At 31.8% G+C, this 13,348-nt stretch overlaps 1 protein-coding gene across 4 annotated transcripts in view; it reads left to right on the top strand.

Annotated features, from left to right (window-relative positions):
• Positions 1–12,502, top strand: part of LOC118202625 (transmembrane protein 163a-like) — a 39,884-nt gene extending 27,382 nt beyond the window's left edge. For all 4 annotated transcript variants that reach the window (XM_035374795.2, XM_035374798.2, XM_035374796.2 and 1 more), the window contains 2 exons: positions 2,942–3,083; positions 11,955–12,502. In XM_035374795.2, coding sequence (XP_035230686.1) covers positions 2,942–3,083; positions 11,955–12,018 — 206 coding nt within the window. In that variant the 3' untranslated portion in view covers positions 12,019–12,502. The remainder of the gene's footprint in view (positions 1–2,941; positions 3,084–11,954) is intronic.
• The last annotated feature ends 846 nt before the right edge of the window (positions 12,503–13,348 follow it).

Raw genomic sequence — 13,348 nt, 5'->3', positions numbered from 1 at the left:
CTGCTGCATGAAAATAATGCAACAAATACTTAGCACTATTTGTTGAAGGAATCAAATAGTATACAGAATTCACTGTCATGAGCAGATAATGTAAATATTGTTGGATGAAAAGGACAAAAACTAGAATAATTATCTGTTTTATTTCCCCTTAATTAGTTTCCTTAAATCCTTCACATTTAAAAATTATATTTAATGGTAAAGCTTCATCATCCAGCAGATTTCGTGCATCTCACGATATTTATTTATTTTCCTTTTTTTTCAATTTTCTCAAAAGATTTCAGTAAGTGTTCACAGCAGTACTTATTTATAGCGATTCAACAATGGCATATATATAGAAAAACATAATGTTGATAAATAAACTTAAGAACTTCTTTCAAAACGGATAATTTTATCATTTTAAAACATCAAAACGAGTTTACCTTTCATCTTTTTTAAATACATAATATGCAGTGAACCCTTTTCTGGAAACCAAGACTAAACGTGAGCAGTGTTTCGACCCTCCGACCCTTCCCCTCCGGGGTGCTTTCCATCAAAATTGAAGGGCGGAACCGAGCAAAATCGCTCAGTCACCTGAAAGGTGTTTAAGGCTCTTGCCAACGGCAGACGTAATCTAACGCTCCTTGCCACGATGAATTTCTTAGGCTTAAGCTGACTATACGTCAGACATGTGAGGAGAAGCAACAACAACAGTATTTCGAAGGAGATAAACACTGTTATTCGTAATTACAATATAATATTATTCTATAAGACTACTTAAGTCGTCCGCGATGGTCAAATACGTCTGAAGACTAAGACAAAAATGTGTCATTCTATTAACAAACTAAACATTTTATGTGCGAAATAAATCAGAGTCGCATTTTTAATTCATATTATAACAAAAATATTGAGTTTATGGTTAAGAATAGTTAATTATTTTTGAACTATTAATTTTATCTTTTTTTTAGCATGGTTCACTACTTTCTAATGAGAACTTTGAGGTCCTTTCCCGTTCCCCATTTCCGATCATAGCATACATCGTAACAGCCACACAAAATTTGTTTTCTACACTGCATTTGAGACTGTAGTTCAAGTAGCCTTCATTCGTGTGCTTTTCACTAAGCGAAACACACTGCATGAAACAAGAGAATGAAGTGGTAGAAAAAATATAGGTACTTGACCCGGCTTTCCGGAACTGGTCGTTACTACGGTTACTAGACAAGGTGGGAAGGATGAAAAATACCTTGAACAGCTTTTCTAAAGTAATAGACTACAGCAGCCTGTTGCTTTAAAATGGGCAGTTTACCTAAAGGTAAAACCTTTAAATATTGACAGTTCAACCAGAGTTCCAATCTGGGAAAACGAGCTAATTCTGTGAGAGGTTTCATCTTTTTCCGCACGTGTAGCATTTATTCGAACTTAATTCCCTTAAAAGTCGTTCATGAAGGTGTTCCTAAATTTTAGGTAGATAGCAATTGTGTGTTTCGTTATAATTTCAACAATTCAATCCTACCTTTTCGCAATGTCATGCAATTTATCCCATACAGTTTATAATACACGCTTTTGAAAGGATTCATCATTCTTAAATGGTTCATGTGTTTCTTAATATTTTCTTTTCATGCGACTGAAAACATATAACAAATCAATGTTTCGTTCACGTAAGCAGTTTCTCTTTCTTACATTATTGCATTAGATCGTATTTATTACGAAGCTGACAGCTCAATGTATGTACGCATGGTTTCTTTAACTTAAGTAAATCTTAAATGATCAAATTTAGATCAAGGATTGTACGAGTGAAAAAGTAAAAGTAATAAATTTAGAAATACGCTTAAAAGTTTGGCTATGCATTTTTGTAAATGATTCGTAATTTTATTAATGAAACTTACTAATAAAATTTATGTACTGCTTGTTTGTGTTCATTATATAATTTGTGTTATTCATTATCTAATTTGTTCATTATCTAATGTGTTCATTATCTAATTAATTTCTACTTCAGAATTTGTTTTTAACAACCTCAAAAAAAAAAGCGATTAAGGTAAATCAGTCGTTTTGTAATGCAAATATATAATTTCCATCACTGATAATCATAATTAAGACAACCCATATCCACAAGTAAGAAGTTTATACGGTTCTTTAAATAGATTCACTAGAACTGTAGCTGGTCGGGTTGTAATATGGATTACTTTTTAATAATCTACTTTTACTTTCTCCTAACTGTAATTATAACTGTAAGCAAAATAATTATCGGGTATTGATATGCTTTTAAGAATGAACACGATTATCAGTTTTTCTCTGCAAAATAAAATTATTTAACGGATTTACCGCACTTTTCTTTAGTTTGGCTTTGCTCGATTTTCTTTCTTTTTCTTTATGCAAACGATTTCCTCATAAGATTGCTAGCATTTTGTAGAAAATCCTTGAATAAAAAGGCATTCTTTACTTTAGGGCAGATGACCTTCAACAGCGTTGTATAATTGGCCAATTTGATTGAGAGAAATTTTGAGAATACTTCATAGTATATGTAAGAAAATAAAATACATAAAATTCCAAAAAAACTCATAAATGTATTAACTGTGTTCAATCTCAAAAGTATGGTAACTAGGTGAGTTATTCAGCATATTTAAAGAAAGGGTGGCCCAAAATAAACCGAACTGAAGGCAAGTGAAGAACGTATGTGAACTATAAGATGATATTATACAGATAGCTCAAGATAAACAGAACTTCTTCAGCAGTAATTGAAATTGAATGTTGTTCTAAGTTCCGCCCTCCTGTACGATAATGAACACAAACAAGTATCAGGCTTAAATGACGTCATTTCCATCACAAAAGCAAACTGAACTGCGGTTCGCCTCTGAATGGTATATATTTAACATTTTTCGAGTATTTTATTTGCATTTATTTAATATCGTAAGCAGGGAAAATAACTTGATGCTTTCTCAGATTGAGTTTCTGTTCTTTATTTCAGCTGTAAATACAAGTCTAAGCTCGGTGCTAGCGCTGATGCTGGCCGTCAGCGACATCTTATATTTTTATCACCCATCGGCATGGATGATTGATCCCATCACAAGCTTGTTTGTGGCCTTGATCTTATTTATTGGAGGCATCAGGTAAGAATTTTTCAGTAGATTTGATCAGAAGGAAAAAATAATTATTAAAATGTTTTTAAACTAATTTGCAAAGTCGAAAGAAAATGCATATGCTATGCAATTTAGTACAAAATCAGCACAGTCTGGGTAAATCTTGCTTCGAATCTAAACTTCTATACTAAAGTATAACTGTTACATAGGTAAGTTAGAAAAAATGATTTTTTAGAGAATTGGCTTATGCACATCATGTAGTATAAAGAAACTCTTTTAAAAATAAATATTTTGTTTTTCCGTTTTCATTTTGGTCATATTTACAAAACGTGGTTTGCAAACTACCATTCAGCAACTGATAATAAACGTCTTTCAAAAGTCTTAACTTTATTTTTAAACTAACATGTGTTATCACAAAATAATTTTTTCTCTAGATAGTTCGGGTTCAATTCCATCAAAATTTATTTTTTCTCTTTCAGAATTCATTTATTTTTATCATATAAGCTGGGAATTTGAATTGAAAAACGTATAAGATTACTGAGCATCTGCAGTGTCATTTCACATTTAGAAATAAGAGAAAGGATTGGCTATATGAGTGATTTTGTTCATAAACTATAGAATAAAACTATAAAAAGTAATTCGCTTAAAATATCCTCGTGTAAGATAATACTTTCATAGCAGATAACTCTCAATTCTCTTTAACAATAAAGTAATTATGATGGATCCGATTAGTGGAGACTAATCGGGCTAGTTATGTGAGATTTATTTAATGTGTAATGTGAATTCTGGCTAGTTTACCTTATGTAAATCGATATGAATGCATTTCTCCTAAAGCTGTGATAACTGATTTTCATTGATTTACCCCGATTTCCAGCTTTAATTAAACATTTTCAATGAACAGGGTATTTTCAGTAAAACGTCGCGGGAAAGGACAAGATAAATCACTTTAAAACCCAGTAACGATATAATCCAAATCTAGAAGCTATTGCCAAGTAAATTCTTTGCATTTTAACAATCGATAACTAAATATAAAATCATTTTTATTGTTACTGTAATTGTGAATTTTCCTAGAGTAATCTAGAAAGACTTTTTCAATAAACTATCGTTAAGATACTTTTGCTTGTAAGTCAAGACCTAACAGTAAATTTATATGTATTAACATATATATATAGAGGGTGCCTCAAGAAAACCTCCCAAACTCTGCATAGCCAGATTCCTCGTTTAAAATACATAAAGAATGCTCAAGCAATTATACCTGCACAACCCATAATTTTCGAAGCAAATGCGAAAGAAAAGTATGACATATCCGGTGAAGGTAAAAAAAAAGTTATTAGAAACAAGCACTTGACATTTCCATGTTTCCAGAGGAATATGTTCGAAATGTCCCCCGAGCATATCAAGGTATGCTTGCGCGCACCGTTCATGCTTCTAATAAAGTTTTTTTTCCTTGCTTTGGATATGACGTCATATTTTTCTTTCGCATTTATTTCCAAAGGGCATTGTCTTAGGGCATTTTTTGTATATTCCAAGCGAGGAATCTGACTGTGCAGAGTTTGGGCGATCTTAATGGGATACCCTTGTATATATCAGTTCTGATTTACGAAAACCTTTTTTACCTCCATATAAAGGCTATTTGTTCCAGCTTTGGCCCTATGGCTATAGTTCTAGTCCTTATCCACCGGTAGTTCGTCCCTTGCTCAGTTTTGGCAAACGTCTAGACTCACTCATTGATTTTTTTATGTATAAAATGAACACAAGCCAGTTTCCTTCAGAAGGGAGCTAATCAAATGCTTTTCCGTAACAAATGAGCAATTTTCATCTGGAGACAATTACCAGTTACTTCAAAAGAAAATTTTTGATGTTTGTTTTATTGGTCTCTGCAGCTGTTTCGTTTGCATCTAAAATGAAAGAATTGTAGAAACTATATCTTACAATCTATCGGCTTTTTATAAACAATACACAGTAGCGCAAAACTAATGTTTGAGAAAAGTTTCGCAAGAAATCATTTGAGTCCACTGGATTTTGAGTGTTTTTACCGTTGTGTAACTATTTAATAAAGTAAATAATCTTATGAAGGATAATGTTATAAAACTAGATTATATGAGAACCGGATAGTTTCGAAAATAACAACGAAATTAAATGCAGTTGGAGCCCAAGATTCTATGAACATATCTATGAATTAAGCGAGTCTTAAAGAACTAGATATTAAAGAGTATTTAGTTTATGCACTTCACGTGCTTAAAAATTTTTTGAAATGATTGCCTAAAATACATATCCGCTGTTCCTGTGACATCAGATCTGAGATCTTACTCGCTACTCAAACGCTTAAATGGAGAATGCGACCGAGCAGCCGTGCAAACAACCACCTGTTTGAATTTCGGATTGTGGCTATCCTATAAACAACAAAACTAGTTTAAGCCGGATGGTATCAAGTCATATGATAGCTTATGTTATGCATTTTTAAATTTGTCACATCTTTTATATTCTCATTTCCTGTCACCTGTGACGACGTGATTTGGAAAGCTTTTGCATGGGAATTATCAATGACTTTCAAAACGACTGACAGTTTACCTTTGACCTTGATAAACTATCTTTTAGCTGCAGCTGAATATGAAGTTTTTGTCTCTGCTGCTGTTTGTAAATATTTGGGACAAATACGCGTTATATCACATTTCTTCAAATGCATTGTCTTCTCATAAAAAAGTGCATTGCTTGAACCAATAAATATGTAAAACATATTTAAAATATTACAGAAGGTTTAAAACTTGTTACTATTATTTAGGTTAGAATGGAAATAATTATTTGTAAAAATTAAATGTAATTTGTAATAATATATAGTATAAAAACTTTTTATTAATTGCATTAACAATAAAAGCGTTCTGAGAAAATTCTCAGAAATATTGTTATTGCGTTGCATAAATTATATTAAACATTTGAAAACAATAACAATAAAAGTTAACTAGAAGTATGTGTATATTTTAAAATCGGTCATACTTTTAAATTCATAGTAAGAAACATTTATAATCTGATGGATAATTAGATCCGATTAACAATCGGTCACACATGGCTAACACACAGATATCTATTGATAGGCGAAACGGAACCAGTGTTTGCTGAATACAGCACTATTTTAAACATATTTTAATTAATTGTTTAACTTTTAATTGCTTTCAAAAAATTTTATTTTAATACTTGTGAGATTTCAGCAAAAGATTTAGTTGGTTAAAGAACCACATTCTAATATTTTTCACGTTTCAAATTCTGCAAAGTTTTACTATGTTATATAAATGCCCTGAATTCAATTTAGGTTTCAGAAGATCTGATCGGTATCTAGTTCTAGTTATAGTCATATCATCAACATTTATCCTTTGACTACAGAGTTTTTCTATCTGTATTTCATGGTTTTCATATCTTAGTTTTTCATAAAATAATTTTATGTTTTTGATTTTATTGCTTGCTATTTTGTACCTAAATGTAACGTGGTCTTAAACTTCCATTCGTGAGTACGCACTGAATGGTGCATGTGTTCTTGTCTTTATTATTTTAAGTTTTGAAAATATACAACCTTTTGTTTGGCGTAACATAACCCCCATAGGTTTTGTGCCAAAACACTCCAACCAACCAGCCAACTGATGGATAATTAAATTTTTCTTCTAGAAGTTTGGCTAGCAATAACTTTTATTAAAACTGGCATCTGCAAATGTGCATGACTGATTATTGTTGTTATAGTATAACATAATGTATCATCATGTAGAAAGTAAAGAAAATAAACAGTAGATATGTGTAATATTAAAAACACCATATCTTTATTACGATTTATTTGTTACGACATGAGTAGCCGTCTGTAAGATAAACCGATTCTCGATTAGTTTGTTTAAAACCTACGTCAGTTTAATTTCCTTTCAACAGTAGATTCCAAAGTAAGCTGCTTTAGATGTAGACTTCTTTCAGTTTTCAACAAAAACTGAGTTTGTTCAGAATTCATTGATTCAGAAGTTAAAATGTAACTTAAATAGATTTAGATAATTTGATTTCTGCGTATTATTGCAGAGAAAAAATAGCTGCAGATGCATACGTACTGTCTTTAACAATATGTTAATAAAAGATCGTGGTAAATTTTGTAAATATCTGCAACTGCAAAAATCTGTAATTTTTGGACAGAACATATTTACACGATTTATTTTTCCTCCTAATGTAAGATATTTCAGTGCAAAAAAATATAAAAAGGGTATTAAGCAGGGAACTTAAACTTTTTTTCAGCCCCGAACCCTTTTATCACAGATTTTTTCGCGACCTCATAATATTTGCGAAGATTGTGTGGAAACCCATAAGCATTGCGCAAATCCGACACACACGTGAATGAAACTGTCAATCTTTTCACTTGTACTGTAATATACTAATGCAATTTTAGGTCATTAACTTTAATTTCTAATTTTAAGACATGGAACAATGTGAAAATTTTAAATAAGTAACAAACGAAATGACAGCGTCACGTGCAAAGCAAGTAAAATGAGCGTTTGAACGTTTATAGTATAAAAAGAATGCGTCAAAAACTTTTTTTTTTCTTTTTCCTTTTTCTGTCTGCATTGACTTATCTTTATCTATTTTCAGATACATTATGTAAAAATATTTGGTAATTGTAAAATTATTGTAACAAGTTAAAGAAATACCAAAACTGCTAAAATTTTTGGCGACCCCCTACTGCAGGTCCCGCGATCCCCATGGGGGTCGCGACCCAGTTTAAGAAACTCTGATATAAAGATTGTTGTGACATCAGACATGTCTATAGCTTAATCTTTCTGTCGTCCCGTTACCGTTACGTTGTGATACAGTAAGGCATTTATCATCCGCCCAGCTTTCCCATTATGCAAAATATACATTCTTTCTTTTATCACCTGCTGCCATTCAAAGTTCTATAACAACTTTAATTTTTCGAATTGAAACATTGCATCATTTATCTAACTGAACGACTAAAAATTATTGTATATACCTTTTTTATAATTCATAGATTTATTTTTGGTTATATCTCGTAATGGATGCAATTCATGTCTTGGTCATGTGATTTATGATTCGCATATAATTCGTAAATTTCAGAATCATTTGCGCCCTTATAAGAAATAATAAAATGTGATGCCATATATTACATACTCAGGATAAAGAATAACTGGATTTTTAGTTTACATATGCGCAGGTATGAGTAGATTTTTTCATGTATTGTATCCGAGGAGTAGTTTTCTAGTTAATATTAAATTATTAAATTTTGATCAAACCTTTTTATGTAATTAAAAAACCGAAAATTATTGGTGGTTCGTTGCATACAAAATGATGTAAAATAATTGTTTTTATTATTAATTTGGCTAAGTAGTAAAAAAACGAACTTTTTACAATAAATCAGTTGATTCTAGCGAGCTAAAATTGGGAAAAAATGATGGATCGTAGGATTTCGTGAGGGAGAAGTTAAAAAAACTACGTTTGTTTTAAAATAATGAAGTCCATATAATTCAACTCATTAATCATTTTTTACATTTTGTTTTTCATACTTTCAATCCATAAAATTGTGAAATGATCGTTATTTGATATGCAGAGATTTAGATATATAAAGCATATGTTTTAAAATCAATACAGCTTATACTGTAGCCATTTCCTTAAAAGCCTTAGGCGCAAAACTTTCTTCTGAAATCAATATTTAATCATACTGGAATATTTTCACTTGATATCAGGTAAATATTGGAGTTATTTAAAATACTATCACTCTTCCTATTCTCACGAAAGTGTTTCCTATAAAAAAACTCTTATAGGGGGGAAATTTCCGGTTTGGAATCCCTTGGGATAAAGAACCTTCACGTATTTTAAAATTTCATCAGAGCGAAGATTGCTTCCGAGAATAGTGAAGTTTGAGTACTTTTCATGCATGATTTAACGTTGACTGAAGTATTTACACCTTGTAAGAATAATTATAGATTCTGAAAAAGATATTTCCTTAGCTGTTGAACTGGTCTCTTTCAGTGCATGTTTTGAGAGAGAAAGGGGACTGAAAAATGCTTTCAGAAGTAACCGCCCACATTTTAGTTTTCGAAAATAATGTCAAAAGATTTAAACGTCTTACCGTGAAACTATAAATAATGCTTATTTTTTTTTTTTCACATGACTAATATATGACACAAAAGTCAGCGTCCGTTTGGGTAGGCAAAAGTTCGAAAAAAGTTGTGTGGCAAAACAGATCGAACATTTACTGTTCCAGTACAATGTAAAAAGATAAAAGAAAGGAAATTATTTTTTTTAATATTTGTACTTGCTGGATTAGCTTTCAAAAGAAGTGATGTCTTCAGTATGGATTCATTGATATATTTCTATTTCGCAACTAATTTTTATACATTCAACCTGCATTTTTAATTTGTAGCATTTTAAAGAAAAACATTTTCTGCATTATGATCGATAGGGTTTTAATTTGATAACTGAGAAGGTTTTCTGAATATTTGGAAAAATTAACCCTAGAGTAGGTTCAGAATTTTGACATTCAAGTACAGGTAAAGGTGCAGATAGTTATTACAATAAAAAAGCTGTGATCTGATATAATTCAAACATTAAAAAAGAATCAAACTATGGAAAAATGTTCTTTAGTTAATTGCTTACAGTTTTTATGAATCAAGCTCTTGCTCGTGGGCCGAATGAAGAGTGTTGGGGTGTGCGCAACTCCTATGTGCATTCTAAAGAGCACCTAGAGTTGCACATTCGGCAAAAAAGTGTTTACGGTCTTTGTCCTTGTAGAATTTGAAGTTATATTCTCAGTTGAGATTTATGCAGATGATTTGAAATTTCATTTTAAATCGATGCGCTATACTGCATCATCAACAAACTTAAGGTTACAGTTTCAAAAGGCGTGACACGTTTACATTATTTCTTTTCCGCAATATTCTACCATTGAAACTATTACTTGGATTCTGCAATTCTTCGATGATAAAATTGATCAATGTTTTCAGATTAGATTTTTTCTCCAAAAATTGATTTTTTCGTTATTTAGAATTCTTATGAGTCAGATTATGAGATAGAAGACCTTTTTTATTTCATAGGTACCACACTTTTACCCTCTTCCCCACGGATGTATCTAGCATATCATATTACTATTTTAATAGCATATGGATCAAATGTTGTGTCGCATGTTTAATAACATTTTGATGCAAGTTTAAAGAGCGAACACATTTTTATCATTTTAATATATTTGACAACACTCTGTTTTATTTCTGAAGTATTTTCACTGAGAGTCTCCTAAACTTTCTTGTATTTTGAATTTTGCCAGGTTTTGTATCAAATACTGTTAAATGATTTTATTGTATTAAACACTCTTAAGTGATTTAAACTAACCATTTCACTAAATTCTATAATAGAGTTTTCTTTTTCGAAATGCAAGTTAAAAAATTATTTACATATTTCTAATCGCATATGCGTTCTCGAAACAGCCACAATAAAACCTTGAAATAACAAACTCTAAGGAAATGCTTACTGAATGAATCTAATTACAGAATTCTAAAAAAAAGTGACTGAATCAGGAAAATGATTTCTAAGATGTTTCTAACTTATATCCAAAGCGACTTTATAAACTTACATATGCATTTATTGCAGATACGCGTTGATATTATGCGTCTAATTGCCGACCTTTGGTGCCAGTGATAGTTTCTCATTGTGGTTCCTTTCTTTGTTACTAGATGGCAGCACAATCTCATTCTAAACTTCTATTAACTGATGCCGTCGTAGTAAAACATTGTTTTGCTATGTAGTATATCAGCATACTTGTAAGTGACGGCAAAGTATTTATTGAACGGCAGTTGCACTCAATAAATATTTTATTAGTCAATTTGAAACCCTAATTCTACTTTGGTAGAATATACCGTACATGAATTCGTCATGAGATCATGAGGATTAAACATAGTCTGCCTGATATTTTGCTGGGTTCGTCTTCAAAAGTGTAATATTTAATTCATGGCTAATTTAATGCATTAGCGTTTATGGTTATTCTGTGGCAAGGAAATCAATCAGCTGTTTGCATTTCGAAGATTATAATTTGCCTTTTGAGTTTTTGAAGTATTCGCATTCTGTTCTTATGATTCAAATTCTTAGAGGTTATATACCTTTTGCGGGATTTCTGATTATTACTCACAAACAGTGGCGGACTGACCAATGAAATCTGTCCTGGCAGGAAAATACCTGATCATGTTAACACAATAGGAAAAATACGTTTCCAAACTGAAGGTATAACTGACCTGAGTATAGGAAACTTAAATTCATTAATCATTCCTTAGAACAAAAGGCCAAATTAGCCATTTTCATTCGTGACGAGGTTGGAAGATAAATTTACTTACAATGGTTACTTTCCAACATAAATAGAATTCTATCAAACTTACATATTTACGAAAATGTTGCCTAAGTTTCTCCTAAAACCCGAGAAAGCAACTGACTAAACAAATAACGTTGAGTAAATCGTGTTGAGTAAAGACACACTAGTTGTTAGTTTTATATACCTGATCCATCTCACGAAGTCGTAGCTCAGTAAAATTTATGCATGTCAAGACACGGAACTTGTATTTACATTTAACTTATTCAAGTGGAATGACATTCTTTGCTTTAAAGTACTGTAAAAAGGTTAAATTTCATGTTTAAAAATCGTTTTATCCTCCGGCTTCGAAATAACTCTTCATAAAAACTCTCAACCTTATTTAAACTTTGTAACTGGTAGAGCATACCCAGGATCAATAGTTAAAGAAAATAAAGCCTATACCTAACCTTTCACCCGGGATTGTGTGCATTAACAAGAATAAAAGTTACTTAATTTTACTGTTGAAACTGTTTACATTATAGAGTAAATAAAAAATATTTCATTAAACACTTTTTTAATCTTCTTTACAGAGTTTTATGCCGCAAAGAACGTGTTGTGGAGACTACCCCGTTACTAGGCGGTGGTGCGGTGTGAACGACACGCCTCCAACTCTTGTAGAAACCTTCATCCTTAGCTAGTAGAACTTCAGCTGCAGAGAGCACAGCACCCTTTGCACCCTCACCCTTCTATGAAGGACAAGTGACTGGCCTTTGGGGCCAAGTGGTCAGAATTGTCCGTAGAAGGTCGAGGCTGGCCGCAGAAGTAAAATAATCTCCATCTTCCTGGTCTGGTCGGCAGAGTCTAGTCTTCTCCAGACTCTTCCCAGTTCGTGTTGTCCTTCTGTCAATCTCCCCGTTTGGATTAACATTGTATTCAGTTTGTTACTTTTAAAGTGTGATATATTATTGTGTAACGCTGATGTAAAGTGTGTGCGACAATATGCTGTTTTTTAATATTCCGGTAACTGCAAAATTGTTTTTGTTGATGGAAATTAAAGTGTTTTTATTTTGTATAGAACATTGCATTGCATGATTGTTGTTGTTGACAGAAAATTAAAGTGCCTTTATTTTGCACAGAATATTGCATTGCATTATTTTAAAGAAATCTTTTGTCTATTTATGAGAAACGCATATTGCGTAAAACTTACACCTAATTGAGCCCTCCCTCATCATAACGGGTACTAAATTAAAAATTTAAAACAATCATCCAAGCAATCAGTTATTTTCCATAGTCGATCAAACCACTTCTGGTTTACATATAAATTAACCGCTCAAACATCTGTATACAGACAAATACCTGATATGACCTGATTCAAGACCTTTTGAGCCAGTTAGGCATCCTTTCAACATATCTTGAATTCTGTTGGACAGCTTTCGTATATTTTATATTTCGTATATTTTATACAGAAAACGGAATCATGTTAACATAATAGGTTGTACAATATGTGCATATACACATACATGGTATGTTTATATGCACATATATGGTAATGTTTGCAGCATTGTATAACAGTTTCTATTTACACGCATTGCGATCATATATTACTATCGTAAACTTCATTAATCACATTTTGGCTTGATTGATCAATCGTTTGATTTAACATATCCCATACATTGATTCTGTGACAGAAAAAAATGGAATTATGTTTCTAACAGCCTGTTTTGAATCCTAGTAAAGGCATTTACAATTATGATTGTAATAGATATCACAATCATCATTTCGTATCGATTTCAAATTGATACGAAAATTTTCGCGAAAGTTTGACTGTAGGCCAAAACTGGTGAGGAAATTTAAATTCGTTTTCGTGTAGAGTACTTTTGATCAAAATTAGAAAGGAGCTTAAGCAAACAGCTGTAGTGTGTTTCGCTTAAAAATAAGGTTATTTATTTCTAGTGTACTGGTCCTAGTGAAGGGTCGCAAGAGA

Source organism: Stegodyphus dumicola, chromosome 7 (genome assembly GCF_044657685.1).
Source record: "Stegodyphus dumicola isolate Sdum_Otavi_A_Nest chromosome 7, ASM4465768v1".
NCBI lineage: Eukaryota > Metazoa > Arthropoda > Arachnida > Araneae > Eresidae > Stegodyphus > Stegodyphus dumicola.
Note: the sequence above shows the minus strand (reverse complement) of the source record. Positions and strands in the feature narration are given on the sequence as shown.